Source organism: Zingiber officinale, chromosome 7A (assembly GCF_018446385.1).
Source record: "Zingiber officinale cultivar Zhangliang chromosome 7A, Zo_v1.1, whole genome shotgun sequence".
NCBI classification, from domain to species: domain Eukaryota; kingdom Viridiplantae; phylum Streptophyta; class Magnoliopsida; order Zingiberales; family Zingiberaceae; genus Zingiber; species Zingiber officinale.
In genome coordinates, this window is record NC_055998.1 from 114,063,073 (window position 1) to 114,090,345 (window position 27,273).

The window sequence follows — 27,273 nt, forward strand, 5'->3', positions numbered from 1 at the left end:
AGTTATAAGCGAGCTTAGCTCTTGTGGTGTCACAGACTCTCATGTCGTTCGGTCAAGTATAAGCGAACTTAGCTCTCACGCCAAGTGTCCCAGACTCTCACACCATTTGGCTAAGTTATAAGCGAGCTTAGCTCTCATGCCCAGTGTCCTAGACTCTCGTGCCGTTTGATCTAGTTATAAGCGAGCTTAGCTCTCGTGCCAAGTGTCCTAGACTCTCAAGCCATTCGGCTGAGTTATAATTGAGCTTGGCTTTCGTGCCAAGTGTCCCAGACTCTTGTGTCATTCAGTCGAGTTATAAGCGAGCTTAACTCTCGTACCAAGTGTCCCAGACTCTCATGTCGTTCAGTCGAGTTATAAGTGTCCCAAACTCTTGTGCAGTTCGGTTGATTTATAAGCAAGCTTAGCTCTTGCGCCAAGTATCTCAAACTCTCGTGTCGTTAGATCAAGTTATAAGTGAGCATACCCTCACGTTTAAGCAAGTTGATCGACCATCTCGTAAAAAGGCTTGTTCCGTGAGCAAGTCTTAGAGAGTCAAGCCGAGCGACTGAGGTACGAGTAAACTGGCTCTCGCCTTTAAGTGCGGAGACTCTTCTGGAAACCCAGAAGACCACTATAGTGGAAGTTCTTTATAGTATTACTCGAGTAGACTATGGAAGCTAAGTCTAAAAGACGAAAAGAAGTATAAGTATAAATTAGTTCATCCACAAAACAAAAGCCCTAAGGCGTGGAACAAGCTTGCATTGCGTCAAACTTAAAAGATTTTTACAGAGTTGTTTAACTGTTATAAGAAATTACTATTGGGACCTTGATGCCCAGTTAGAGGGGGGTGAATAGCCGATCACCCACTTTGACTACTTCCTACACTTGATAGCATAGCGGAAATACAAAACAACAAGTATAATGAAAGCTTAACGGAATCTCAAATCTGTCGAGGGTAACTGATGGAATCCCAATTCTGTCGGGGTAGTATGATGGAATATCAATTTTGTTGTAATACCTTGAGGAAATACTATTCCGTCAGTAATTCCATGGGTATTCTAGGATTTTTTTTATGTCCTCTCGCCCAAGCAAGAAGACACACACCACTTGTCCTCTTTCCTTGATATCCGATCATCGAGTCTTTGAAATCTGTTCGCTTCATCAACGTAGCCCACTAAGCAGTCCTCGCTAGCAACTTCTCCATCGAGCTTGTCGTCGGAAGAGAGAGCGCGATGGTGTAGGTAATCATGACCGCCACCTGCCGCACCTACAACCTCAGCTTCAATTTGGGCGATGCTAAGAATGGGTACCAGTAATTCCATGGGTATTCTAGGATTTTTTTTTATGTCCTCCCGCCCAAGCAAGAAGACACACACCACTTGTCCTCTTTCCTTGGTATTTGATCATCGAGTCCTTGAAATCCGTTCGCTTCATCAACGCAACCCACTAAGCAGTCCCCGCCAGCAACTTCTCCATCGAGCTTGTCGTCGGAAGAGAGAGCGCGATGGTGTAGGTAATCATGACCGCCACCTGCTGCACCTACAACCTCAGCTTCAATTTGGGCGACGCCAAGAATGGGTACCACGGGTCAATGTTGGTGTAAGCCTTCGCTGGCAATGTGATAGAGAAGGTGTCATTCCGGTCGCAGGGGAAGGGCGGGTTTACGATGGCGAGCTTAAAGTTCACATCGAGGGATAGTAGGACAAGGATCACTTTCTACAACTCGTATTACCACATGAGTGTGAGTGATCCGGGGGCCCTTTGGGTGCCAATGCTAGATCAGGTGAGTTTTTTTTTTCCGGTCAAAGCTTGAATCTTGAGGATATTTCCAAGGATTAAAGCTTAGATTTATGAACTATCTGGGAGGAGGTGAGGGAAGGAGAGGAAAGGGTAGAACAGGAGAAGGGACATTTAAAATCCTATTTGGGAGGAAGTGAGCTACGAAAAGGAAAGGTAAGAAAGAGTAAGCTTTAATCTTCCTTACTGATAAAACGAAAGAATTTCTTACACCTCGATTTGGGGTTTAAGGAAGGATAAGGAGAACTAAAAGAAATTATATTTCAATTTTATCCCTATTTTATTATATTAATTATAAAAGTCATTATTTTAGGTATTCTTTGCATCATGACAAAAAATACTCGGACCGCACGACGCTCGCACTCCGTCGACTTCGACGCAGACATCGACCTTGACGCCTACGCAGACTTTGACACCGATGTAGACTTCGACACCGACTTTGATGCCAACACCAACTTTGACACTAACGCTAACTTCGACGCCAATGCTGATGCCGACTTTAACAAATGAGCTATAATTGCTTGAACGTGTAAATCTTAATCAATAAATGTATGCAAAATGCACTAGGTTCTTGAACGCTTAAGTCTTTTAACAAAAGTGAGGGTAATTTTATAACTTTATATATTTAACCTTCATTATTCTCACTTCCTCCCAAATACAGTAACACATGATACATTAATGAACTTTTCCTCATTCTCAAACAAAGAGAATATAAATACTTTACTTTCCCTCCCTTCCCCTTCCGTTAATAAACCTTCATTCACCCCATCCAAACAGAAGGTCAGAAGATCAGTAACAAACTTGTACCAAAACAGTATTTTTTTTTGGGGGGGGGGTTGTTTTGAGGAAAAAAAGTTATGCGAAGGGTGTTAAATGTGATGACGTCTGCTTTATCATTATTCAATAAAACTTTAAATCAAGAAATTTAATATAATACGTTAATGAACTTTCCCTCATTCTCAAACAAAGAGAATATAAATACTTTACTTTCCCTCCCTTCCCCTTCCGTTAATAAACCTTCATTCACCCCATCCAAACAGAAGGTCAGAAGATCAGTAACAAACTTGTACCAAAATAGTTTTTTTTTTTTTTTTTTTTTTTTGGGGGGGGGGGGGGGGGGGGGGTTGTTTTGAGGAAAAAAAGTTATGCGAAGGGTGTTAAATGCAATGACGTTTGCTTTCTCATTACTCATTAAAACTTTAAATCAAGGAATTTAATATAACTACGGTAAATTATCCTAAAATCCCTAATAACAAATTCAACTTCTTCAATCTCTACATCAGAAAAAATTTATTTTCACTCTCTACATGTAAATTTTTCTTTGCTTCAACTCTTTACTGCATATCGATTTACCTAATTACCTTTAATTTTTTTAGTCACAAAATCTAAAATGAGACATAATCCTCATAAATGCAATACATTTAAATTATAATCAAGTATATTTTTTATCAAATTAAGTACGACTCTTTTTCAGCCTGACCAATTGATTTATATATTTGATTTTTATTAAATGATGCTAAATTTAAGAGTAATTATACCTTATTTTAGAATTTTTGTACCTATAAAAAATAATAAAAGATTTTATTCTATAAAAATAATGATATAATTTATCATAAATTTAGTGCAATTTAACTAGAATCTAGTATATCAATGCGATTGGTTAGATGAAAAAAATAGTTATATTCAATTTGATAGAAAATATATTAGATTTTAATTTAAATATGTTAAATTTAAGAAGAATTATATTTTCATTTTAGATTTTTATATAAAAAAATAACGATAATCAGAAAAGTCGGTGTGTATCAAATAGTTGAAGTGAAAAAAATTTTACATATAAAAAGTGAAAATAAATTTTATCTGATGTCGAAATTGAGGAGGAAGTTGAATTTACGTGTAAAGAGTTTAGAGCAATTTACCGATAATTGAAGTTTTAAAAAATATTTAATAATTCTTTAATTATAAAGAATATTACTTTTTTTTATAAATGTTTTTTTAAATGGAAACATTGCACCAAATCTCGGTCATAATTCCCGTGTTATTTTTGCTGAAGCCCTCGTTCATTCCTCTCAAGCCTCCAAAAATGGGAGCTTTGTCACCTGCGCGGCAGCTCCTCCGTGGATCCGCCGCCAAGATCGATGCCGGCGACCTCGGCCTTCTGTTTCAGGCGCAGCGTCGCCACATGGAGCACTTCTTCGAACATCTCGACCTCTCTCAGGCGGCGGGCTTCGCCCAGGTCCTCCTCGACGCCCCCGGCGCCATCTTCTTCTCCGGCGTCGGAAAATCCGGCATCGTCGCACAAAAGATCGCACATACTATGGCATCTCTAGGTTTTTCGCGCACGGGTTTCCTCCACCCCGTCGACGCCCTTCACGGCGACCTCGGAGCGGTTTTCCCTGGTGACCTCCTCGTCCTATTCTCCAAGTCTGGCGCCTCGGAAGAGCTCCTTTCCCTCGTTCCCTTCGCCCGCGCAAAGGGCGCTCGGCTTCTCTCTGTCACCTCCGCCACCGGAGGGTCCGGCAATCCCCTTGCGACTCGATGCGATGTGAATGTACATCTCCCTCTCCAGCGCGAGCTTTGTCCATTTGGCCTCGCGCCCGTCACCTCGGCGGCGATCCAGATGGTGTTTGGGGACACCATCGTAGCAGCCCTCATGGCTGCCCGTGGGATCACCAGGGAACAGTATGGTTCCAACCATCCCGCAGGAAAGATTGGCAAAAGCCTAATCTTTACGGTAATCCTGGAAAAACAACATCCTAATTTCTTTTTACCATGAATCAAATTTAAATTAATGCACATTTGAAAAACTGGCCTGTTCAGTCTTTGCATTTCAGTTGTGAGGTTAACTTCTTATGCTGTATATTGATCCTCGTAATTATGTTGATAAAACCACTATATCTATATGATACTCTACTCATGAATTTCATTGAATCAAGTCAATTTTTTGGTATGCCAAATTTCATTATATCTGATCTCTCTTAGTGTTTTGTTCTTATTTCCTGTCTGTTATTTCATTCAGAAGTCAGGATATACAAGTTAACTCTATACATCTTCTATTTAGGTTATTTATTTTATTGAGGCAACCATAATTATGTTGTCCAATAACCTTTTTTATCTGGCAATGCATTGTTTTTATCCTGTCTAATTTTAGTACTACGTTGAAATCAGAGCATGATATCTTTTGCTTAACAAAAAGAACATGACATGATATCTTGTAAGGTTTTTACAATATGTTGAGTAATTGGTAGTGACACATTTCTTTAGGATTTTAATTTTTAAGTAGGTCAAATGAGCATAGAAATTTTAATTTTTATCGTAGAATTCGGACTTCAGAAGTAAAACAAACTTTAAATGAGATGCACAATGGAAAAGTTGTTGGACCAGATGATATTCCGATAGAGGTATGGAAGTGCTTAGGGAAACAAGGTATTGAATGACTTACAAAATTATTTAATATGATATTGAAAACGAAAAAAATGCCTGATCAATGGAGGATAAATACTCTAGTTCCCTTATATAAGAACAAGAGAAACATACAAAATTGTGCAAACTATAGGGGTATTAAACTAATGAGTCATACTATGAAACTTTGAGAAAAAGTAATAGAAAAAAGATTAAGGAATGAGACCACAGTGATAGAAAATCAATTTGGGTTCATGCCTGGAAGGTCAACAATAGAAGCTATACATCTCCTTAGACAATTAATTGAAAAATATCGGGAGCAAAAACAAGATCTACACATGGTATTTATTGACTTAGAAAAAGTTTATGATAGAGTTCCAAGAGAAATTATATAGAGAATTTTAGAAAAGAGAGGTGTTAGCGTAACATATATTGAACTAATTAAGGATCAGAGTAAAAACTTCAGGAGGAGTAACTGAAGTATTTTCAATAAAGATAGGGTTACATCAAGGATCAGCTCTAAGTCCTTATATTTTTACACTAATTATGGACGAACTCATTGCACGCATTCAAGACACAGTACCGTGGTGCATGTTGTTTGCAGATGATATTATTTTGGTAGAGGAAACACGTGAAGGAGTAAATGTTAAACTAGAATCTTGGAGGGAAACACTAGAAGGGAAAGGTTTTAAGCTTAGTAGATTAAAGACAGAATATATGTAATTTAAGTTTAGCAATATTAGAAGTAATGAAACAATTGTTAAGATAAGAGAGGACGAATTGCCCGGAACCAAGAGATTTAAATATTTAGGATCATTTTTGCAAAATGATGGAGGAATTGAGAAAGATGTCTTACATAGAATACAAGTAGGATGGGTGAAATGGAGGGGAGCGTCGAGTGTTTTATGTGACCGTAAGTACCACTTAAACTTAAAAGTAAGTTCTATAAAACTGCAGTTAGACCTGCTATGTTATATGTAGCTGAATGTTGGGCTATGACTCGAGCACATGAGTAGAAGATGAGAGTTGCAGAGATGAGGATGTTAAGGTGGATGTGTGGATATACGAGGATGGACAAAATAAGAAATGAGAGCATTAGAGAGAAAGTCAGAGTTGCATCTATTGAGGAAAAACTCCGAGAGACGCGTTTAAGATGGTACAGACATGTACTTAGACGACCAATAAATGCTCCAGTTAGGCGATGTGAAACTATGATAAACATACATATCAAACAAGGAAGAGGAAAACCAAAAAAGACTTGGTTAACAACAATAAAACAAGATAAAATTTATTTAAAGATAGATGATGATATAATAGGAGATAGAGCTCAATGACGTAAAATGATTCATACAGCCGACCCCACCTAGTGGAAAAAGGTTTGGTTGTTGTTTAGATTACTTGAACTTTGTACATGACTTCCCATATTCTTGTAGGATACCGTGCATTGATGTCTGTTCTAATTTCCAATGTGTATATCATTACAATAAAAAGCTGCGTGTTCCGGCCAAATACCTTGAATAGTCAAACTACCGGTCAATGGACAATTCAACTCACGCGTTTCTTGGAGGTTGCTAGTGTTGATGATGAAGAAACCTTGAAACACACTTCAAAAGAGGGTTAGACCAACTCTAGGAGTCCCGATAGGCCACTACGACGCTCAAATTAGGGTTTGCTTGAGGTGCTAAGCAAGAGGAAAAAGTTGATAAGAAGAAGAAGAAGAGGACCTAGTTCAGTTGTTGAAACTTCGGATCCCTTTTACTTACCCTTTCTAGAGTTTATATAACTGTCAAAAGAGTATCTCCATGTCAGATGCTAGTTGTAGTGCGTTTCTCCATCATCATTGCATGCACTTGTGAGAGGACTAGATCCTATAGCCGTTAGTTGCCTCTCCATTTATTAGGTACCACGTGTCAATAAGAGAGCATCTAGAAGACCATATCTGAGAACCTTGTAACCGCCTCTTTATTCATTTGGCACCGTGTGTCACAAAATATTTGTCGTTGTCCGCCTCTCTTGAGGAAATGACCTTATTCAGGGCTCGTAAAGAAGGCAAATGCAAGGATAGATGATGAGATAGCATCAATGTTGAGTGGCCTTGCGAGTAGACGATATGGTGACTGAAACCGAGATATAGATGATATCGGGATCTAGAATATTGAAATGAGAGAAGTGTCAGCAACATGGACTGAGATCGGGATGACGGTGGCTAGATCTGAGACTGAGATAGAGGAGGTGTTGGCAGCTAGGGATTGAGACCAAGATGACAAGGGTTGGAGCTAGGCCCGAGACCTAGATGGTGCTAGGATTTGAGACTAAGATAAGAGGGGTGCTAGCAATTTAGGTCTTGAGACCTGGATGATGATGTTGGGATCTGACATTGAGATAGGAGAGGTGTCGACCTGGATGGTGCCGGATTCTGAGACTGAGATAGAAGAGGTGTCGGTAACATGGGCCTAGACATGAGCCATTGAGACTAAGATAAGAGGGGTGCTAGCAATTTAGGTCATGAGACCTGGATGATGATGTTGGGATCTGACATTGAGATAGGAGAGGTGTCGACCTGGATGGTGCCGGGATCTGAGACTGAGATAGAAGAGGTGTCGGTAACCTGGGCCTAGACATGAGCCATTGGGTGACTTGTACTTAACCAATCTTATATCTTTGAGACAAGAGTACTAAGCCGGTTCAATTGGACCCGAGTCTCATCTGATCAAAGCCCAATTCTCTTTGGGTCATGTTTGACTCATCTTGACTTTGGCTGACAAATCAGCAGGTCTTTTGACCCTAAGGGACACGTAGGGGCTGCAAAAAACTGCCACATCACGGGTTTGAAGTTTTACTTATTCTTAATTATAGAACTTGTCTTCTTAGTCAGTTTGAGTTAAAAAAAAAAGGTTCATGATGCAATACTGGAGATGGGAAGGCGATGGTGAATAGAAATGTCCTAGAAAGAGCCTTGAGAAGATAGCACATGCTCATGTAGATATCCTTGTGCAGGTGAAGGATGTCATGAAGAAAAAGGAAGAGCTTCCTCTGTGCCAGGATGGGGACATGATAATGGATCAGCTGGCAGAGTTGACAAGCAAGGGTTGTGGATGTTTGCTTGTAGTTGATGATAGGCTCCATCTAATTGGAACCTTTACAGATGGTGATCTCCGTCGCACACTCAAGGCCCACGGTGCAGCTATATTCAATCTCACAGTCGGCGAGATGTGCAACAGGTAGCCAATATTCTATTGTAATGGTTTTTCAAGTTGTTCCCATTTTTGAATTTCTTTTACTGCATAAATATCTAATTCCAAATTATGTTACAGCAAAACCATGTATAAGTCTGAACTCTCCAATTGTTGACGAGTAAAATTAGAAAATAATCTAAACTAAAAGGAACTATCCATGTGAGTGTAGGTTGAGATGGATGTGTGAGGTTGCATGGCAAGGAAACTGGAGATTTTGTTCTTAGCAAACAATAAGGTGTAGCTTGGTCGATGAAATGAGGAAAATCTAGTTTAAGATGGTAGTAACATATTCAAAAACGACAAATAGATTTTGTAGTTTTATAGGTTAGATTAAGTTGAGACATAGATGTGAGGGATAAAGGATAAACTCTACTTAAAATAATTAAAGAGATTTAACTCTAAATGAGTTGGATATTACTTATAATATGACCTTACATAGAACTTAGTAGCAGAAAAGGATGCGCATAATCATCTACAATTTATTTTGTTATTGTGATTTCATCTTCATTTGCGATCAACTGCAAGTTTCAAATTATCTTTCATTTTTGTTTTTCTGCAACAGGAATCCAAGAACAATTAATCCAGATGCCATGGCTGTGGAAGCAATGCAGACGATGGAATCACCCCCATCGGCTGTGCAATTCTTACCTGTTGTTGATGACCAAAACACAGTGGTAGGGATCATCACGTTGCATGGATTGGTTTCTGCTGGCTTGTAATTCTCCTTCAGCGCGTCTCATCCATTAGACCATTATCTTCTTGCAATTTGTTTCGTTATGCTTTATTCATTCTCGATGAATTCTACCACAACTCTTTTTAACCCCCAAAGTAGCATAGCATGTGAACCATTTTTTTTTTTGTATTTAGTTTGTTTTGCTAACATAACCTATACCTATGAAATGTTGAAATCCATTTGATCAATTCAAATGATTTGCCCTCGGAGCAAGTTGTTTCACAAGTGATGTTTTATATAGTTCATTGTATTCTCCAATAAATCATAATTTAGATCATGGTACAGCTTAACATTTAGTTTTGGTAGAACACAAGACAGTAGATTTATGTAGCATGGAAGTTTAACAGTTTTTTCACTAGTGCAATGTTGAATAAGTGTGAATGGAGAAGAGGTGGAAGAGCAGAAGTTCCATTGTGAATGAGACTTTAGTCCCACATTGGAAGTTTCAAGGCAAGTTTGTTGGTTTATATTGTTTCACATACATTGAGGATGTGAATAAATGCATGGGGAGAGACTCTCTTTCACGCGTGGGTGTGCAAATCCAGGGTCCGGATTGCACTGAACCAAGTTGATTCGTGTGCGAGCGCGATCTGCGCACATGAATGCCGGATCGGTCGGGAAAAAATTTGCTCATTTGAAACAATTAAGGTCATTAATATTGTTGTTGATCTGAGCTCCTATATAAGGAGGCTGTGATTATAGATAGACTATTGCATTAGCTTGATCGATCTGCTTCTTCGCCCGCCCGGTTTGTCTCTCCCGCCCGCCCGACCGGTCTTCTTCTCTCGACCGATCTGCATCTCCCAATCGACCTCTTTGCTCGGCTTATCGCTGAGCGTCCGATCAACTTTTCTGCTTTGGTCGACCTGTCTGCTCCGACCGCTCTGCTCGACCTGTCGTTGTTGTTCGACTGATCGGCCTGTCTCACTCGCCCGACCAGCCACTCTGCTCGCCCGGTCGGCACTTGGATAAAAATCATCCCTTGCTGGCAGTCTGAGATTATCTGCTCAGGTCAACTCTATTGTAAGTTGAATTTAACTTCCGTATAATTTTAAATTCAGCTACATTCTCAAAATCTCCGGCTACAGATTGTTTGTATCCAACAATCTTGAAACAAATTCGATTTTGTTGAAATGCCCACGGAACGAACTGTTGAGGTGCAACAGACTCAACATGTGCAGGCCCCCTCCGCCCCGATTGGAACTGTACCAATCGGTCATGGGGAAAGGCCAGAGAAGTTCAATGGACTGAACTTCAAGAGGTGGCAGCAGAAGATGCTCTTCTACCTGACCACACTCAATCTGGCTCGGTTCTTGACTGAGGATCCTCCCAAGGTCGCTGAGGATGTTGATACGCAAACCATCAGTACAGTGGAGGCATGGACTCATTCTGAGTTCCTTTGCCGAAACTACATCCTCAACTGCCTTGCCGACTCGCTGTACGCTGTGTATAGCATGAAGAGTACGGCTAAAGAGTTGTGGGAGTCCCTGGACAAGAAATATAAGACGGAGGATACAGGGGCAAAGAAGTTCATCGTGAGCCGATTCTTGGACTACAAGATGGTTGACTCCAAGACGGTGATCAGCCAAGTCCAGGAGCTTCAGGTGATCTTGCACAAGATCCACTCAGAAGGGATGGTTCTGAGTGAAACCTTCCAACTGGCTGCTATCATCGAGAAGCTGCCTCCCAACTGGAAGGACTTCAAGAACTACCTGAAGCACAAGCGGAAGGAGATGAATGTGGAAGAACTCATTGTTCGACTTCGCATCGAAGAAGACAACAAGAGTTCAGAGAGAAAGCTGTTCTCTTCGGCTACTGTGAAAGCCAACGTGGTCGAGCATGGTTAAAGCTCGAAACGGAAGAACCCCAAATCTTCCAAGATGGGACCTAGAGGAGGCATCAGTAAGAAGAAGTTCTCCGGGAAGTGCTTCAACTGTGACAAAGTGGGTCACAAATTTTCGAAGTGCAGAAAGCCGAAGAAAAAGCAAGAGGCCAACCTGAACGAGGGACTAGAAATGACGACCTCTGCGTTGTGGTCTCAGAACTGAATCTGGTCGGTTCAATCCCGCGACAATGGTGAATCGATACTAGAGTCACCAGACATGTGTGCTGCAACAAGGAACTACTCCACAACTTCAAAGAAGTCACTAGAGACAAACTATTTATGGGGAACTTAGCAACCTCAGACATCATGAGCCAAGGAAAGGTGGTGCTGAAGATGACCTCGGGCAAGGACCTCACTCTAAACAATGTGTTGTATGCTCCAGAGATTCAGAAGAATCTAGTGTCCGGATCACTTTTGAGCAAGCATGACTTTCACATTATTTTTGAGTCAGACAGAGTTGTATTGTCCAAAAATGGAATGTTTGTAGGAAGAGACTATGTATCTAATGGGCTGTTTAAGCTCAATGTAATGACCATTAGACCCAAGATAAATAAAAATGAAAGCTCTTCCACTTATATGCTTGAGTCTTCGTGTTTGTGGCATGGTAGACTATGACATGTTAACTACGATGTGCTACGTAGATTAATAAACATGCAAAGTATACCTACATTCCACCTTGACCCAAAACACAAGTGTGAGATTTGTGTTGAAGCGAAAATGACAAGGTCATCCTTTCAAGATATTGAAAGAAATAATGAACCACTTGATCTAATCCACACTGATGTGTACGACCTAAAAGGTACGCCAACACGTGATGGTAATAAATAATTCATCACTTTTGTAGATGATAACACAAAATACTGTTATGTGTATCTCCTCAAAAGTAAGGATGAAGGTATATAGAACTTTGCTCTCTATAAGAATGAGGTTGAAAACCAGCTTAATAGAAAGATTAAGGTGGTTCGAAGTGACTGAGGCGGTGAATATGTGTCACCATTCGCTGAGTTGTGTGTTGAACATGAGATCAGACACGAAACAACAACTCCTTATACTGCTCAGTAAAACGGAATTGTTGAGTGAAAGAATCGAACTCTAAAGGAGATGATGAATGCTCTTCTATTGACCTCTGGTATTGCCAGAGTACATGTGAGGGGAAGCTGTGTTAACAACTAATTACCTTTTAAATAAGGTACCCCAAAAGAAAATAGATAAGAGCCCTTATAAGTTGTGGAATGGAAGACAACCATCCTATAAATACTTACGAATGTGGGGGTGTCTTGCCAAAGTGTTGGTACCTGATCCGAAAAGGATTAAGATAGGATCAGAGACTGTTGATTGTATATTTATTGGATATGCACATAACAACAGTGCTTATCGATTTTGTGTGTATGAGTCACACATACCGGATATACAATAACTCGATAATCGAATCGAGAAATGCCTCTTTTTTCGAGCATGTGTTTCTGTATAAGACCCGTGAGGATGCTAGCTCCTCAAAACGGGCAACCGAAACACAAGGCGAAGAAGAAGATGATGATGACGAGGAACCCGTGGAGGTTGAGCCTAGACGGAGCAAAAGAGCTCGGGTAGAAAAATCCTATGGATCGGATTTTATCACTTTCATGTTGGAGAGTGAGCCCCGAAATTACTCAGAAGTTGTAGGCTCTTCTGATGGACCTCACTGGAAAGAGGCAATTGCATCTGAGATAGAATCTATCTTGCAAAATCACACTTGGGAACTTGTGGATCTTCCTCCGGGAAGTAAACCACTAGGTTGCAAGTGGATCTTCAAGAAGAAAATGAAATCAGATGACACAATCGATAAATACAAAGCCAGATTGGTAATTAAAGGATACCGACAACGAGAAGACCTTGATTACTTCGATACATACTCTTCGGTATCGAAAATAACTTTCATTAGAGTATTGTTGGCTATTGCCGCTCTATGGAATCTCGAAATACATCAAATGGATGTAAAGACAGTCTTTCTAAACGGGGATTTAGAAGAGGAAATCTATATGGACCAACCTGAGGGGCTTTCTGTACCAGGATAGAAAAACAAGGTCTGTAGATTGGTGAAGTCATTATATGGCTTGAAACAAACACCAAAGCAGTGACATGAGAAATTCGATAATGCCATGAAGGAATGTGGATTCAAGATCAATGAATGTGATAAATGTGTCTATATGAGAGCCACAGAGAGTGACTATGTCATCTTGTGCCTCTATGTAGATGGCATACTTATCATTGGGAGCAATGATAAGATAATCAAATCCACTAAAGATATGTTGAACTCAAGATTTGACATGAAAGACATGGGCCTAGCTGATGTGATTATAGGAATCAAAATTCTTAGAACGAAAGAAGGACTTGTTCTTAGTCAGTCTCATTACGTGGACAAGATTCTTGACAAATTCACCAAGGGTGATACTGCGTTAGCACGAACGCCGATAGATACGAGTCAACATCTATCGAAAAATTGAGGTGAAAGTATATCGCAGATAGAGTATTCTCGAGTGATTGGAAGTCTGATGTACTTGATGAGTTGTACTCGATCAGACTTGGCCTACGCAGTAAGCAAACTGAGTAGATACACGAGTAATCCCGGTGTTGAGCACTGGAAAGGGATAACAAGAGTACTGAGGTACTTGATGTATACTCGTGAATATGGACTGCATTATACAAGATATCCTGCTGTGATCGAAGGATACAGCGATGTAAGTTGGATATCTGATATAAAAGACTCTAAGTCTACGAGTGGATATGTCTTCACTCTAGCAGGTGCAACCATTTCTTGGAAATCTTCTAAGCAAACCGTAATAACCAGATCCACGATGGAATCTGAGTTTGTAGCTCTTGACAAATGTGATGAAAAGACTGAATGACTATGACAATTCTTAGAAGATATTCCACGATGGCCGAAACCAGTGCTGGCGATTTGCATACATTGTGATAGTCAATCAGCAATCGGTCGAGCACAAAGTCATCTGTATAATGGTAAGTCTAGACATATACGTCGTAGACATAATACTATTAGACAACTACTCTCGACTGAGGTTATCACTGTTGATTATGTGAAGTTAAAGGATAACCTAGCGGATCCGCTAACTTAAGGGTTAAATCGAGAGTTAGTTGCAAGCTCATCATGAGGAATGAGCTTGATACCGTTGTCAGCGATCAGTGCAGAGGACACCCAACCTATGCTGGTTGGAGATCCCAAGAACTAGGTTCAAAGGGACAACTAATCTGCACTGACTAGACACATTGTGGGGGATAACCCAATGAAACAGTGACTAGAGCAGGATAAGCCGATGGGCTTTTAATGATCCAAAAAGAGTAGATGGTAACTCTTGAGGGATCACCTATGTGAGAAAGAAGTGGAGTCGCTTCGAAGAGAATTGGAGGCACAATTCTTAGAGCTTCTCACAGAACCAAGCGTGTTCATGGCCAAGAACTAGGGGTGTAATCGAGCCGAGCCGAGCTGAACTCTTGGATGTTTGAGTTTGGCTCGTTTATAATCGAGCCGAGCTCGAGCTTTATTTAATGAATATATTCATGGCTCACGAGCTTATTCGAGCTTTTATCGAGCCTAAACGAGCTTAATAAATATAAATTATAAATTTAAATATTCATTAAAAATTAAATTATATATTTTTTAAAAATAATATTCTTGTTAAAATTTATGATTTTATTCTAATAAATAAATTTAATATATTTGTCTATGTTTTTCATAAGTAGAGTGTAAAATCCATAAATTCAATATCAAAATTATTATTATTTTTATTTAAAAATTAATTCATGAGCTTAACAAACATGTTCACGAGCTAACGAACCAAATATTGTGAAGCTTGAGCTTGGTTTGTTTATCTTAACAAACCTAATTAAATGAACTCAAACGAACTTTTATCGAATCGAGCTTCAAATAGCTCACGAGCGGCTTGGCTCATTTACACCCCTACCAAGAACGAACACACTCATGAGAACTGAGTTGTATCAGGGAGAGTCTTGGGTGAGATTTGTCACTGCTTACACAGACGGCAGTATAGTTCAAGGACATCGTGTCTACTATCAGCCAGTAAGCAACCAGATCTTCACAAGGGAAGGTTCAAAGGGTAAAACCTACTTATCCTATACTTGACTCAACTGCTGAATGCTATTACATACCCAATCTCCATTCATGTGGAGGATTGTTGAATAAGTGTGAATGGAGAAGAGGTGGAAGAGAAGAATCTCCATTGTGAATGGGACTTTAGTCCCACATTGGAAGTTTCAAGGCAAGTTTGTTGGTTTAGATTGATTCACATACATTGAGGATATGAACAAATGCATGGGGAGAGGCTCTCTCTCATGCGTGTGTGAGCGCGACTTGCGCACACGAATGCCGAACCGGTAGGGGAAAAATTTGCCCAAGTGAAACAACCAACATTTTGCTACGTTAATCTTTTTACTGCTGTAAAACAGATGCATTAATTCGAGATTAATGCAGAATAAAATCGGCCGAATGAAACGGTGGCCGTTTCACTGCTCGGCTAATAATGACCATTAAGGTCATTAATGCTGCCGTTGATCTAAGCTCCTATATAAGGAGGCTGCGATCATAGGCAGAGAACACACAGCGAAGTAAGCAGAAGCTCTCCTTCTCGATCCCCTCCTCTGTTGTGCAACTCCTGCTCGTCAGAGTGCCCGCGATAGCATTCGGATACCACTCAGTTCGCCGTGACCACTAGTGCTTGGTTGGATTCACGGTCGACCGTTGTATCCTGGGAAACAGACGACCCGAGAAGGCCTCGAAGCACAGCCGGAGGTGGGCGAATCTGTTTCAAGGAAACTGCGAATCTCGCAGGCCTCGGTCAGCTCGCCCTGTTTTCTACGCCCGACCGGCCTACTGCATCAGCTCGACCTGTTGGTATAGCTCGGCCGGTCTACTGCATCAGCTTGATCTGTCGGTATAGCTCGACCGGTCTACTGCATCAGCTCGATCTGTCGGTATAGCCCGACCGATTTGCTTCTTCGCCCGACCAGTCTAATTCATTAGCCCGGGCGGGCCGCCCGGTCTGTCTCTCCCGCCCGACAGACCAATCTACTTCTTCCGACCGGTCTTCTTCTCTTGACCGATCTGCATCTCCCAATCGATCTCTTTGCTCGGCTTGTCGTTGAGCGTCCGATTAACTTTTCTGCTTCAGTCGATCTGTCTGCTCCGACCGCTCTGCTTGACCTGTCGTTGTTGTTTGACTGATCGGCCTGTCTCACTCGCCCGACCAGCCACTCTGCTCGTCCGGTCGGCACTTGGATAAAAATCAATCCCTACTGGCAGTCTGAGATTATCTGCTTAGGTCAACTCTATTGTAAGTTGAATTTAACTTCCGTATAATTTTAAATTTAACTACATTTCCAAAATATCCAACATGCAAAACTAGAAAACACAATTGGATTGGCTTTTTGGATATGAGTTGAAGTGACACTCCAATGTCATTAAGGTTCCAAAATTAAATAAGAGCAACTCACAGCCATCCTATTGATAGTTCATGTCCTACTGTCATTGTCCGAGGAAAAAAAACGCTCTCTCATATTAGCCAATTATAATTTTTTAATTTATCTCTTTACATATGATCGATCGAGATTGATCGTGCGGAGCCGTTAGGCGGCAGATTCCATCATATTGTGAGTTGGAATGAATTAATATCATGTTTGCTATGTAAGGGGGGTAGAATGACATGAAGATGAAATGACATGCACCCTATTATCATTGTACTATGGAGGGGCATCACGAACCATAGTACTCGCTCATGGCAGCAACTTAAACCAAACACTAACAGCTGGCGTTTCTCACCTCAATAATTATGTACCTGATAAAGAACAGCTCGTCCAAGTAAAGAACAGTGCATTTTATTCCTCCAAGTAAACATTGGAAAGAATTTAAACAAGTAAACCAATTACAACGCTCCTTCAAGAAAGATTTGCAAAATTAACCCTTCCACAGTTTCTGGAAGTTGAAAATCTATCTTTGTCAGGCTGGATTTTGATCAAATCCTCGTTGGATGAGGGCTCATATTCCATCCAGCAGCACTGACAGATGAAATCTTCCACTTTGGATAGCAATGGAGATCCTGAATCGAGTTCTAGATTGGGCAGTTGGGCGACGACTATTATATGCTACTCGTTGACTTGGCGTCATCTTCTTGTGTCGCAGCCTCCTTCACTTGATGAATCATGTTTAGGACTTGCGAGGCATTTGGCCTCAACTCTGCTGGAGAACGTTTGCAGGCTGAGGCAATATCAACGATCATCTTGAGTTGCTCTTCAATCATTCCCTCTTCCCTTACTGATTGAACCCAAACGGAGAGATCAGATGCCGTAAGAACTGGATGCTCTGAATGTGGTTTGCCTGTGAGGATCTCCATGAGCAATACACCGAAAGCATAGATGTCGGAACTTGGCACCGGCTGTCGGTGAGACTCAATGTCAGGTGATTGATATCCTGGGCTTACACTTTGATTGTCTGATGGTTGCAGAAAAAATGAGAGACAATAGTCTGTGAGGCGAGCTTCGAAATCTGATCCGAGAAGAACATTGGAAGGCTTTATGTTGCCGTGCACCAAGCCGCAAGTTTCGTGAAGGTATGCAAGGCCTTGCACCACATCATCCGCTATCTTTAGACATGAGGTCCAGTGAAGAGGCTTAGATGTGGACTTGGAACCTATAATGGCAGAATTAACATTATCACAGACTCATCAAGAAATCTTTACATGAACTATGAATTCTTGCAGAAAGTAACAGCAAGAACAAGGTGTTGGAACAACAAAGTAAAAGGATCGTACCGTGAACAAGGGAGCATAAACTACCATTTGGCTGGTAATCATAAACAATGAGCCTCTCTTCGCTTGCTCGGAAATATGCCCGTAAAGGCACCAAATTTGGATGCCGCAGACTGCTCACTCTCTGCATAAGTTGCTCAAACTCCTCCTTTGCGGCGGCCCCAAGATTCTTCTTGTCCAGCCTCTTTACGGTGACGGTCGATCCATCGTCGAGGACGGCCTTGAACGTTGATCCGATGCTCCCTCTCCCCAGCTTTTCCGCTGAAGCTCTCATCAGCTGTTCCACATCGCAGAGCTGCTCGTCGCCGGTGCAGAACACCAAAGATCCGTTTTTTCCTATTCTCTTCGTCCTCTCTTCCGATGTTGCCATCAGCGACTCCAGGCCGCCATTGCTGGTGTTGTCAATCTGTTCGCTGCTGAAGCTGTTAGCATTGATCTCGGAGATGCTGGCAATGTTGTTGCTCGGTGTGTTCTTCCCCGGCGTCTCGATATCACTACCTTGCTGTCTCGATGTGTTCTTCCTTTTAATGACCAACGAAGATGCAAAAACCCCAATTAACGCAGTTGCGGCGACTAAGAGCCCAATAGCCATAGCAGTCTTCTTGTGGGAAGTTCCTGAAGGTGAAAATGAGCCAGGGAGCAGGGTTTCCCCGTTGATGGAGGCGGGAGTATGGGAGATGGCGGTTGGTGGACTGCCTGCCGGAGGAAAGAAACTGTACGTAGGGCATTCCTTCCGCAGGAGCGCGCCGCAGAGGCCGGGATTGTCGGCGAAAGCCGAGGGATCGAAGGAGGCGAGCACGGCGGTGACGGGGACAGGGCCGGACAGGTTGTTGACGGAGACATTGAAGATCCTGAGCGACGACTGGTTGAAAGCTGGGAGCGAACCGTTGAAGAAGTTGTCCTCGAGGCGGAGCGAGAAGAGTCCCTCGAGAGCGGCGAGCGCCGGGGGTAGAGGCCCGCCGAGGAGGTTGTGCGACAGGTCGATCGCGAGGAGTTCGGGGAGGTGCAGAAGGGAGTCAGGGAAGGGGCCGGAGAAGAGGTTGCGGTCGAGGAAGAGGGCCTGGAGAGATCTGAGGCGGGAGAGGTCGGCGGTGGGTAGCTGGCCGGCGAGGGAGTTGTTTTGGAGGTCGAGGACGCGGAGGCGGTCGAGGCGGGCGAGGGCGCCGACGGGGAGGGGGCCGGTGAGGCCGGAGGAGGGGAGGAGGAGGCCGTCGACTCGTCCGTCGAGGGCGCATGAGACGCCGGGCCAGTGGCAGTGGTGGGAGGCGGGGAAGAAGGGGAGGCTGTGGGATCGGTCGACGGCAGCCTTGATGACGAGCAGGGCGCTGGCGTCGGAGTCGTCCTGGGCGAGGAGGGTGGAAAAGGGGAGGGAGAGAAAGAGAAGGGATAGTTTAAGAAGGAGCATTATGAACATTGCGAAGGAAGGAAGCAGAAGGAAAGGCAAGGAAGAGGAGGAAAAAAAAAGGAGAAAGACAAAGGTAAAGGAAAGCGTGGGGTGATACTGACGTCACGTGAATGTAGAACGCGATCGAAATAGGACAGCCCTTTGATTTTTACTTATTTTTTGTGCTTGGCTATTTACTGTTGTACACATGGGTCGCACTGGATCTTTCAATGAAGAAGGTACAAAATATTGGGACAACCTATTGGCATGTTTGAAAACAATTTCACTTCGCGAGTTGGACAATTTTAATCACATGATAATGCAAAGAAAATTACGAAATCACAATAATATTTAATGTTCATAAAAGTATTATTTTTTGGCAATGATCATCTACAAAAGTAAGTATCGACCCATGTGCTACTTCATGATTCAGCGAAGCATTAAATATGGTAGCGCAAACTTAAGAACTTGGAAGCATTCCAGAATTAACTCATTCAATTATGCCTTGGGATCTTACATCTGAGAGCTAGTGTAGCTTATTATTTCATCTTCAAGCTGTTGAAATTTGTGTATATACTTGTATCCATATCAACAATTTAACATTCACAGAAAGCACAAAAGGATTACATACAAGAAGACATTCTTAAATTGCAAGCTTTAAAACCTTGATCATTCTTTCTCTTTGTTATAATATATATATTCTTGCTTGCTAATTGGAACTTGGAAGGTTTCCAGACTGCTATTGAGCACCCATTGGAAGTTCAAGCCTTGTGCTGCTTTTTCTTCTCCTTTGCATCAAAAGTTTTCTCAGCAGACTTGCACCTCCATCTTGTTTCTTAGCCATAATCATGAGCATTCCTTCATTGACCTCGCCTTGGTCCTTGTCGGAAGCATTATTCTCCGGTGACATCTGAACTATACTCCTCAATGAGATTTTATGGCTGAGGTTTGTGTTTTCGGAAGCTGGAATTAGCAGATGTGGTGGTTTGGTCGATGGATTTTCCTCTTCTCTCATATGGTCAAGCAACTGCAGGCGATGATGGTTGGACTTCACGGTTGTAGATATCGCCTTGTCGAATAAAGGTCCATCATCTGCTGATGCCAATGCTTTCAACTGCTTCCCTAGATTTAGGATAGTTTCCTGGCAAGCGGTAAGTTTTTCTGTCGCTGCAATTATACCACATTCCTGCAAAGATTAAATACATCAATGATCAAGATCTGGTAACCACACTTGATCACTTGGAGCTTAAAGTTATAAACCAGAAAGTTAACTTAAGATGTCTGATACTCCATGATCAGAAAAAGTTTAATCGAGTAAAATTAAGTTGTGAATTTTTCCATCCAGTTTCAATCAACCATGCTTACCATCTGGATTTGCTTGTCTTCTGGGCGCATGATATGTTTTGGAGTTTCATCAGATGAAGCTCTGTGCCACACATAACTAAAGATCTCAGAGGAACTTTTAGAATTACAGCTAAAAGACAAACAAAAATAGCATTTCGTACCTTTCTAACTCTAGCTGTAGTTCAAGGCAAGTTGCCTCCAATTCTTCACAGCAGTTGTTTCTCTGAGCAAGTTGGACTTCAAGGGATGCAAACTTTTGAAGAGCTTCATTCAATTCATCCTCTGCAAACGCTAACTTAGCCGCAAGGTCTTCGTTAATGGATTTTTTATTTTCAATCTGTTCTTCATTCTGCTCCCTGGTTTTCTTAAGTATTCCAATTTCTTTCTGTGAATTTGAAACTTTTGCTTCTGATTCCCGCAGCTGAGCTTTCAGTGCTTCATTCTGAGCACTAAATGTTTTTAGAATGTCCTCCAAATCTTTCCTTTCAGACTTGATACTAAGAATCTCAGATTTTAGTGGATCATTTTCATCCTTCAGTTTGGATTCCAAATTTTCCACCCTGAACAAGATGGGTAGACCATTTGATACCGATACAGATTTAAGTCCATGCTCACTGTATGATTCATCAACAGCCATATGTTTCCTAATAGTGACTTTTGTGTCTGTAACATCTTGAATTGAAAAAGAATGACTTATAATTAAGTCGAGTGTTGAAGAAATCTCTTCTGTCAGCTTTTGAAGATCAATCTTACCAGTCAATAGATCATTGCATGCTGCTATAAAATTCTGTAAAATAGAAGTGAGATTGGATATTTCCCATAGAAATGTTCGAGCTGTATATCCATTTTCTGATGCAAAATTATCATGTAAAGAAGGACCATCATCATCTCCAGATGATATGCCTTGACCAGTTTTACTCTCATTACTTTTCTGAATGATCCCTTCAACTAGTTCCACAAGCTTGTGAACTGATTTCTCCAAGTCAGACTCACAACATCGGGAACTCCTTTTTCTGTTTGGTGAGTCTGTGGTGATGGCTCCATCGACTGAATCTGACAAAGTGTTTTTGGTTTTTATAACTTTCTCGCTGTAGGATTTTGCAACAATAGAAGAATCCCAATTACCTAGAGCACTTTGAACATCTTCAAGAATGGCATGGAAACTTTTTTGCATGATATGATGCTTTTGTACAATAACCCTCAGAATGTCCTGAAGCCAAATAGGATAGTTCTCAAGCGACGAATACTTATAATCAGGGGCTTCCATGAGAGCAACAAGATCCTTGCATTCTGCTTCGGAATCTTTAGTGGCCACACATAAATTGTTATCACCAATCACACTGCGTGAGCTATCAAAATGTTTATCCACAGTGATTATTGCTAATTTCTCCATCTCAACAAAATCATCCATCAAACTTAAATCTGATATTGCAACACTTTTGCATGATGGAGCACTTGGTTTCCCACTTTTAAAGTGCTCCAGCTCAGAAATTAAAGCAGAAGCCCATGATTCGGCAGAACTAAGATTGTCTTCATTGCCACCATGCTCTGAAATGGAAGAACATGGCAGGTTATACGACATCGGACTGCTCTTTGCTAGTTCATAGCTTGTTTTTCCTCTAGAAAAATCTTCAAGTTGGGTCTCAGCCTGAGAAAGCTTGGATGCAGTGCGTGCGAACATGATGCGTGATGCTTGAAGTTCATTGGTTTTCTTGGTCAGTGTTTCTTTGAGCACCTTGTTTTCATTGTCAATTGCATGAAGTTTCTTGACAACAGAAGACGCATCCTTGCTTAATTCATCATAACCCAACACCTCGACCTCGTTTCTCATTTTAGCTAAAGCTGCTGGCCCTGGCAAGCGCTTGCGAACCATGACCCGCAACCGTTGGCACTCAGCTTCAAGCTTTGCAATCTTCTTGATGCTCTCTAGGTGCTGCCTATGAGCAGCATCAGTTGATCGCCGGTTGAAGTCCCTTTCCTCATTTCGAATCTCAAGCTCCTTCTGAAGCACACAGACCTCATAATTCAGAGACACATTGAGTTTCCCTGAAGCATCAAGTCTGGACACCACATCAGTAAAGTTTTTTTCCAGATTTGATTTAGCCTCATTCATCTCTGCAAGCAACTGTTCTTTGGCCTCTAGGATTCTTTTCAGGTTTCCATTTTCAGTGACCAATTCAGCGAGCTTCTTATTTGTCCCGACCAACCTTTGTTCTACCATGCGTGTCTTCTCCAGTTCTCTTGATATTTTCATGGAAGCATTGTTAACTATGAGCTGCTGATCTTCCTTGACAACACATAGTTGCTGCCTGAATTCTTGTAATTCTGTATCCTGTTCGACTGATCTTTCTTCTGCCATTTTCTTCTGAAGCAAGGCATCATCCAATTGTTTCTGTAAAGCAAGAGCTCGAGCTTCTGCTTTTTCCCATCCTAACAAGTAGATCATGCATGGTTTGTTCTTAAAACAACAGTTTCTGTGTTGGGAAGAAAATGAAAGGAAAAAAAAAAAATCTAACCTGAAATTGCTTCCTCAGCTACTTTTGCTTGCTTTGCCAAAAGATCATCTTTAGCATTGGACTCGCTGCGGACAGAAGATAGTTGTTCGTTCAAGTTTTCTATAGATTTCTCCAACTTCAGGGTCTTCCCTTTCTGAGAGAAATCATAGGCATTTACAAATTGATTTCCAACATAAGAAGAGACATATGCTCAGTCTAGAAGAGTTGAAAATTTGTTTGGTACTGATGAGTTGTTGCCTTCTTTATTTATAATCCAAAAAATTAACAATAAAAAACCAGTAATAAACAATCAAAATCAGTAATAGAAGATATCGATCTTTGAGTCTGAGAATTGTTTATACTGAAACATTAGTTGTGCAAAAATCGATAATAAACCATCAAAAAGATGATTTGATTACTGCTAACCTCAATGTTCTTCCCTGTGGACTTCCTATTCCATATCCACGTCTTGCTCTCCATTATTCCCACAAATTGCTGAAATATAGAAAGAGCTTGAATTAAGAGGCCATTGAAAAAAATGTCTTGTTTAAATTAAGAATGAAATTGAGAAATCCTTTTGACTCTTCAACAGTAATATGTCAAATAACTTTACACCACTTGATGCACCAAGTACCACAATTCACGTCACATCTAATTTATTAGGAGATTCAACTCTTCAGATATTTACAAATATTAGCTCCAACACACGTTGAATTTTTCACTTTGCAACCTTTGAACATAACAAGGATATCGACTAACTTTCTATCGGTTTATATCTAAACTCTTAAATCTCCTCACTCAAAACTCGAATCCTTTGTGCCTGTTTTTAACCCTAGGCTCTCCACCTTTAGGGCCTTCAGTTTTGGAATCATAGCAGTTCGCTAAATTCTAAATCGATTCCACTGATACAAGCTCAAGAAACTGAGGATATATAGTTGGGATTTCCACAGGTAAAAACATATATAATCATAAAACCCAATCATCACCGTCCTGCAGGCTCAAACCAAAAATATTCTCCAGCATATGAAATCGTCGAGGGATAAATAAATTTTCCCTCTTTTCTGAAGAAAAAGAAGCAACCGCTAATGTACCTTGCAAAGCTATCGCATTCCCTGAGAAGGTGAGCAAAACCAGTGAAACAAAGTACAAGAAGAACATAGAAAACTATACAAAAAAACCTCACTTTAAGTCAACACCATCATTTTTGATGAGAGAGAAGCGACATGCAGAGAGGGAGGGAGGAAGAAACGGTGAGAAAAAGAGTTAGAGAGCGGAGGTGAAGATATGTTTTCCATGAGAGTACTAAAGCTGCTTTTTCCTTTTTTTATTTCATCCTCTGTGAGATCATGGTTTCCAATAATTGTATACGATGGATTTTGCGTGTTCTGTGTGGGAGTGAGAGCTGGCGCATGTACGCGGGTGTTGGTGGGGGCGAAGAGAAGGAGCCAAAGCACGCGAATACGAAAGCGTGGAAAGGAAAGGAAGATGGGAGATGGAAGGGAAAGGTCGAAAAGGTGGGGGGTTGAAAGCTGCCTCTCCATTAGAATTGATCGCTTTAGAAAGAGCTTTCAGTGGTTCAATGGAACGGGAGAAGAAGAGAGCAAGCTTGCTTCGGCGGCCCCGCGCGCGTTCGCTGTCGGGTCCTCGTTCTGGCGTCTCGGGCATGACGCCGCTCAGGGAATGGAGGCGCTCCGCTCCGTGTCTGCTGTGTGGATGAGACAGCTGATCGAAACCGTTGGGTGATTCGCGTTATTCCAAATGATGGACCCACGCTATCCTCCAACTGCAAGGCAGGTATCAGAATCGATGGGACAAATGTGGGTAGTGGGAGTTCAAGTTATCTTAATGCTAAGATAATGATCATTATCGGCTAAAGGCTTTGTTAGTATTCTTAAAAATATATATTATTACTTTTTTAAATACAATTTAAAGTTAAAAGGAAAAAATACAATATTTTTTAGACCTTTGTGTCAAGACTAATGATAAATACAAAATGGTAAAATTTATTTTGATTGAATTATAAAATAGAGAATAGGAAAATAAGAGTATGATAAAAAAGGGGAAGTTAGTGCTTTTCAAATTATATAGCAAATGCAACAAATTAATGGAGTATGATAAGAATTTTTTTATCAAAAAAAGTACAAAGCAATTTAGATTGGGATATGGTAGGTCTAACATTCTTGTCGAGTGAGTGATGGTGATATCATTAATTATGGCTTACTCCTAATAATAAGAATATCTGTCTTACCTAATTGATTAAATATGGAGTGGTTGAAGCTAAGAAGAAATTTTTTTGTGAATTCTTACGAAGAGTTTTTTTTAAATTTATTGTGTGATTTAATTAGGATTTAATCTCAATGGTGGATGATTAATTAACAAATAGTAAATATATGTATACATAGTTTTGATAAGTTATATATCCATAAGCACCTAAAATATTTTTTTAATTGAAATTTTTTATATTTAATATTCTAACTTAACCTCTAAACTAAAACAATAAATAAAAAAAATTAAAAAGGAAAAAGAAAAATATTGTGCACCGCACAATTGTACATAGTTGTTTACCATGAAGTGCGAAGCATAAAAAAGATTATATATTGATGATCATTTTTTTTTGTTCGCTCGGGCTCTTTTCTAAAATGCGAGATCGGCTTTTCACCTGACGAGATCCAAACACATCGAGATGTAACACAAATAAGAACTTGGCCCTGTTTGTTAGTATGATTCTTTCGATGCTCAAATTAATCATCGATTAGAAGAAGAAAGAAGAAGATTACTAAAAAAGTAGATGAACAAGAAAGATAATGGAAATGAGTCATTTTCGCTTGCCAGAATAAAAAAACCAACCTCCCATACTTTATCTCTTATATTGCTTATATAGATATCTAAAAGAAATCTTCATGTCATTTGCTTTCGCACCTTTCTTATCACACTACGTATAAACTATAGCCTTGCCACGATGCAAGCTTTACTTAAAAATGTTAGAGCGAAAAAAAAAAAAAAAAAACAAAAACAACTAACTAAGCTATATGCTTACATTTGAGGCAATTCCACTAATATTATGTATATAAAAAAAGACGTGTATAAACATGTAATCAGAGAGCTGAACAAAATATCAGATAATTTATATCTTCATATATTTTTTAACACCATGCTATTATACCTCTTTTTCTTCGTTCATCTTTTATTTTTTTTTATCCTATAGATCATCCGAGTTGATATATGGTGGGATGCTTGTCACATGATGGCGGGGTCAAAACTCAGGGTAGTCAGGGCGTAAATCCCCGATCCCTGTGCAACTCATCCCACCTGCCACATGCTCGCTCAGGATGCTATGATTTACCTCCCTCGTGATGACCTTGGGTCAGGTGTGGCGGGGGGCGCTGGGGGCGAATGATTTCACCTTTTACCACATCTTTTATTTTTTTCTTAATTATTTTTTATCATCAATACTCCTTTATTATATGTGTGCAATTTCACACATTATTATCTTATTTTATTAGGAATGCGAACAAAAAAACAAATGCACCTATAAGGATATGTCATATGAGTAAAGATGAACGACTCACAATCTCTCTAATACGGATATAATAAATATAAATATATAGGTGAGTGGCCCACAATCCACCTGAGTATGATGCATTGTATATAAGAGGGAACGGTCTATAATTCACTCATAACAAAATGCATAATATGTATGCATCTATACATACATAGATCAGGTGAATGCCTCACAATCCACTCGAGATGTATCCTATGTACATAGGATGAATAGTCTACAATCTATCCAATACGGAATACATCATGTGAATGCACATATACAAACACGTATATATATAGTGAACGACCCACAATTCATCCAAAAAGTGTCTCATATAAAATATGATGAACGATCCACAATCTATCTCGTGAGATACCTACAGGACTATCTGTAGAAAATTGGAGGCCCTAAGCTAATTTTTAGATGACAGTCCTATATAATATTTTTTAATTAAATATAAAAATATTATATATGAGCCGATAATTAAATGCACATTATTATCACCAATATTCAATATGCTACGTAAATTTATTAAATAAAAAAATGACATATATAAACTAAATCTAATAACAAAATATTCACTAAATCATCATAATCAGGCTTAACTACCATCTTTTTTTCAATAGACAATATGACTAAATCATTCAATCTATCTTGTGACATAG

At 40.4% G+C, this 27,273-nt stretch overlaps 3 protein-coding genes across 7 annotated transcripts; 1 reads left to right on the forward strand and 2 right to left on the reverse strand.

Moving 5' to 3' along the window:
* Positions 1-3,805: 3,805 nt before the first annotated feature.
* LOC122002086 (probable arabinose 5-phosphate isomerase) lies at positions 3,806-9,324 on the forward strand. 2 transcript variants are annotated; one of them, XM_042557141.1, is made up of 4 exons: positions 3,806-4,507; positions 8,173-8,263; positions 8,321-8,396; positions 8,974-9,324. In XM_042557141.1, exons 1-4 carry the CDS (start codon positions 3,857-3,859, stop codon positions 9,128-9,130), a joined length of 975 nt encoding a protein of 324 aa, XP_042413075.1. In that variant the 5' UTR covers positions 3,806-3,856; the 3' UTR covers positions 9,131-9,324. The 2 variants fall into 2 exon arrangements, with proteins under 2 accessions (XP_042413075.1, XP_042413074.1); XM_042557140.1 differs by having other exon boundaries at positions 8,173-8,396; positions 8,974-9,323.
* Positions 9,325-16,899: 7,575 nt separating this feature from the next.
* Positions 16,900-19,307, reverse strand: LOC122002087 (probable inactive receptor kinase At5g67200). Its single transcript, XM_042557142.1, has 2 exons — positions 17,848-19,307; positions 16,900-17,726 (listed from the first exon to the last, which is right to left on the reverse strand). The coding sequence occupies exons 1-2, from the start codon at positions 19,256-19,258 to the stop codon at positions 17,176-17,178; spliced, it is 1,962 nt and encodes a 653-aa protein (XP_042413076.1). The 5' UTR covers positions 19,259-19,307; the 3' UTR covers positions 16,900-17,175.
* A 434-nt stretch (positions 19,308-19,741) lies between these two features.
* On the reverse strand, positions 19,742-24,510 carry LOC122002088 (filament-like plant protein 7). Of its 4 annotated transcripts, XM_042557143.1 has the most exons (7): positions 24,251-24,497; positions 24,159-24,179; positions 23,494-23,562; positions 23,089-23,221; positions 20,734-23,002; positions 20,594-20,654; positions 19,742-20,414 (listed from the first exon to the last, which is right to left on the reverse strand). In XM_042557143.1, exons 3-7 carry the CDS (start codon positions 23,545-23,547, stop codon positions 19,968-19,970), a joined length of 2,964 nt encoding a protein of 987 aa, XP_042413077.1. In that variant the 5' UTR covers positions 23,548-23,562; positions 24,159-24,179; positions 24,251-24,497; the 3' UTR covers positions 19,742-19,967. The 4 variants fall into 4 exon arrangements, with proteins under 4 accessions (XP_042413077.1, XP_042413079.1, XP_042413078.1 ...); XM_042557145.1 differs by lacking the exon at positions 24,159-24,179; XM_042557144.1 differs by having other exon boundaries at positions 24,159-24,497.
* Between the last annotated feature and the right edge of the window lie 2,763 nt (positions 24,511-27,273).

Coding starts and splice junctions, on each gene's coding strand:
- LOC122002086 (XM_042557140.1), top strand. CDS start 3,857: ATGGGAGCTTTGTCACCTGCGCGGCAGCTCCTCCGTGGATCCGCCGCC. Junction 4,508..8,172: donor GCAAAAGCCTAATCTTTACG/GTAATCCTGGAA, acceptor ATCCTTGTGCAG/GTGAAGGATGTCATGAAGAA. Junction 8,397..8,973: donor GTCGGCGAGATGTGCAACAG/GTAGCCAATATT, acceptor TTTCTGCAACAG/GAATCCAAGAACAATTAATC.
- LOC122002087 (XM_042557142.1), bottom strand. CDS start 19,258: ATGTTCATAATGCTCCTTCTTAAACTATCCCTTCTCTTTCTCTCCCTC. Junction 17,727..17,847: donor TTTATGCTCCCTTGTTCACG/GTACGATCCTTT, acceptor CTGCCATTATAG/GTTCCAAGTCCACATCTAAG.
- LOC122002088 (XM_042557145.1), bottom strand. CDS start 23,547: ATGGAGAGCAAGACGTGGATATGGAATAGGAAGTCCACAGGGAAGAAC. Junction 23,003..23,088: donor AGCTGAGGAAGCAATTTCAG/GTTAGATTTTTT, acceptor TCTACTTGTTAG/GATGGGAAAAAGCAGAAGCT. Junction 20,415..20,593: donor AAGACAAGCAAATCCAGATG/GTAAGCATGGTT, acceptor TAATCTTTGCAG/GAATGTGGTATAATTGCAGC.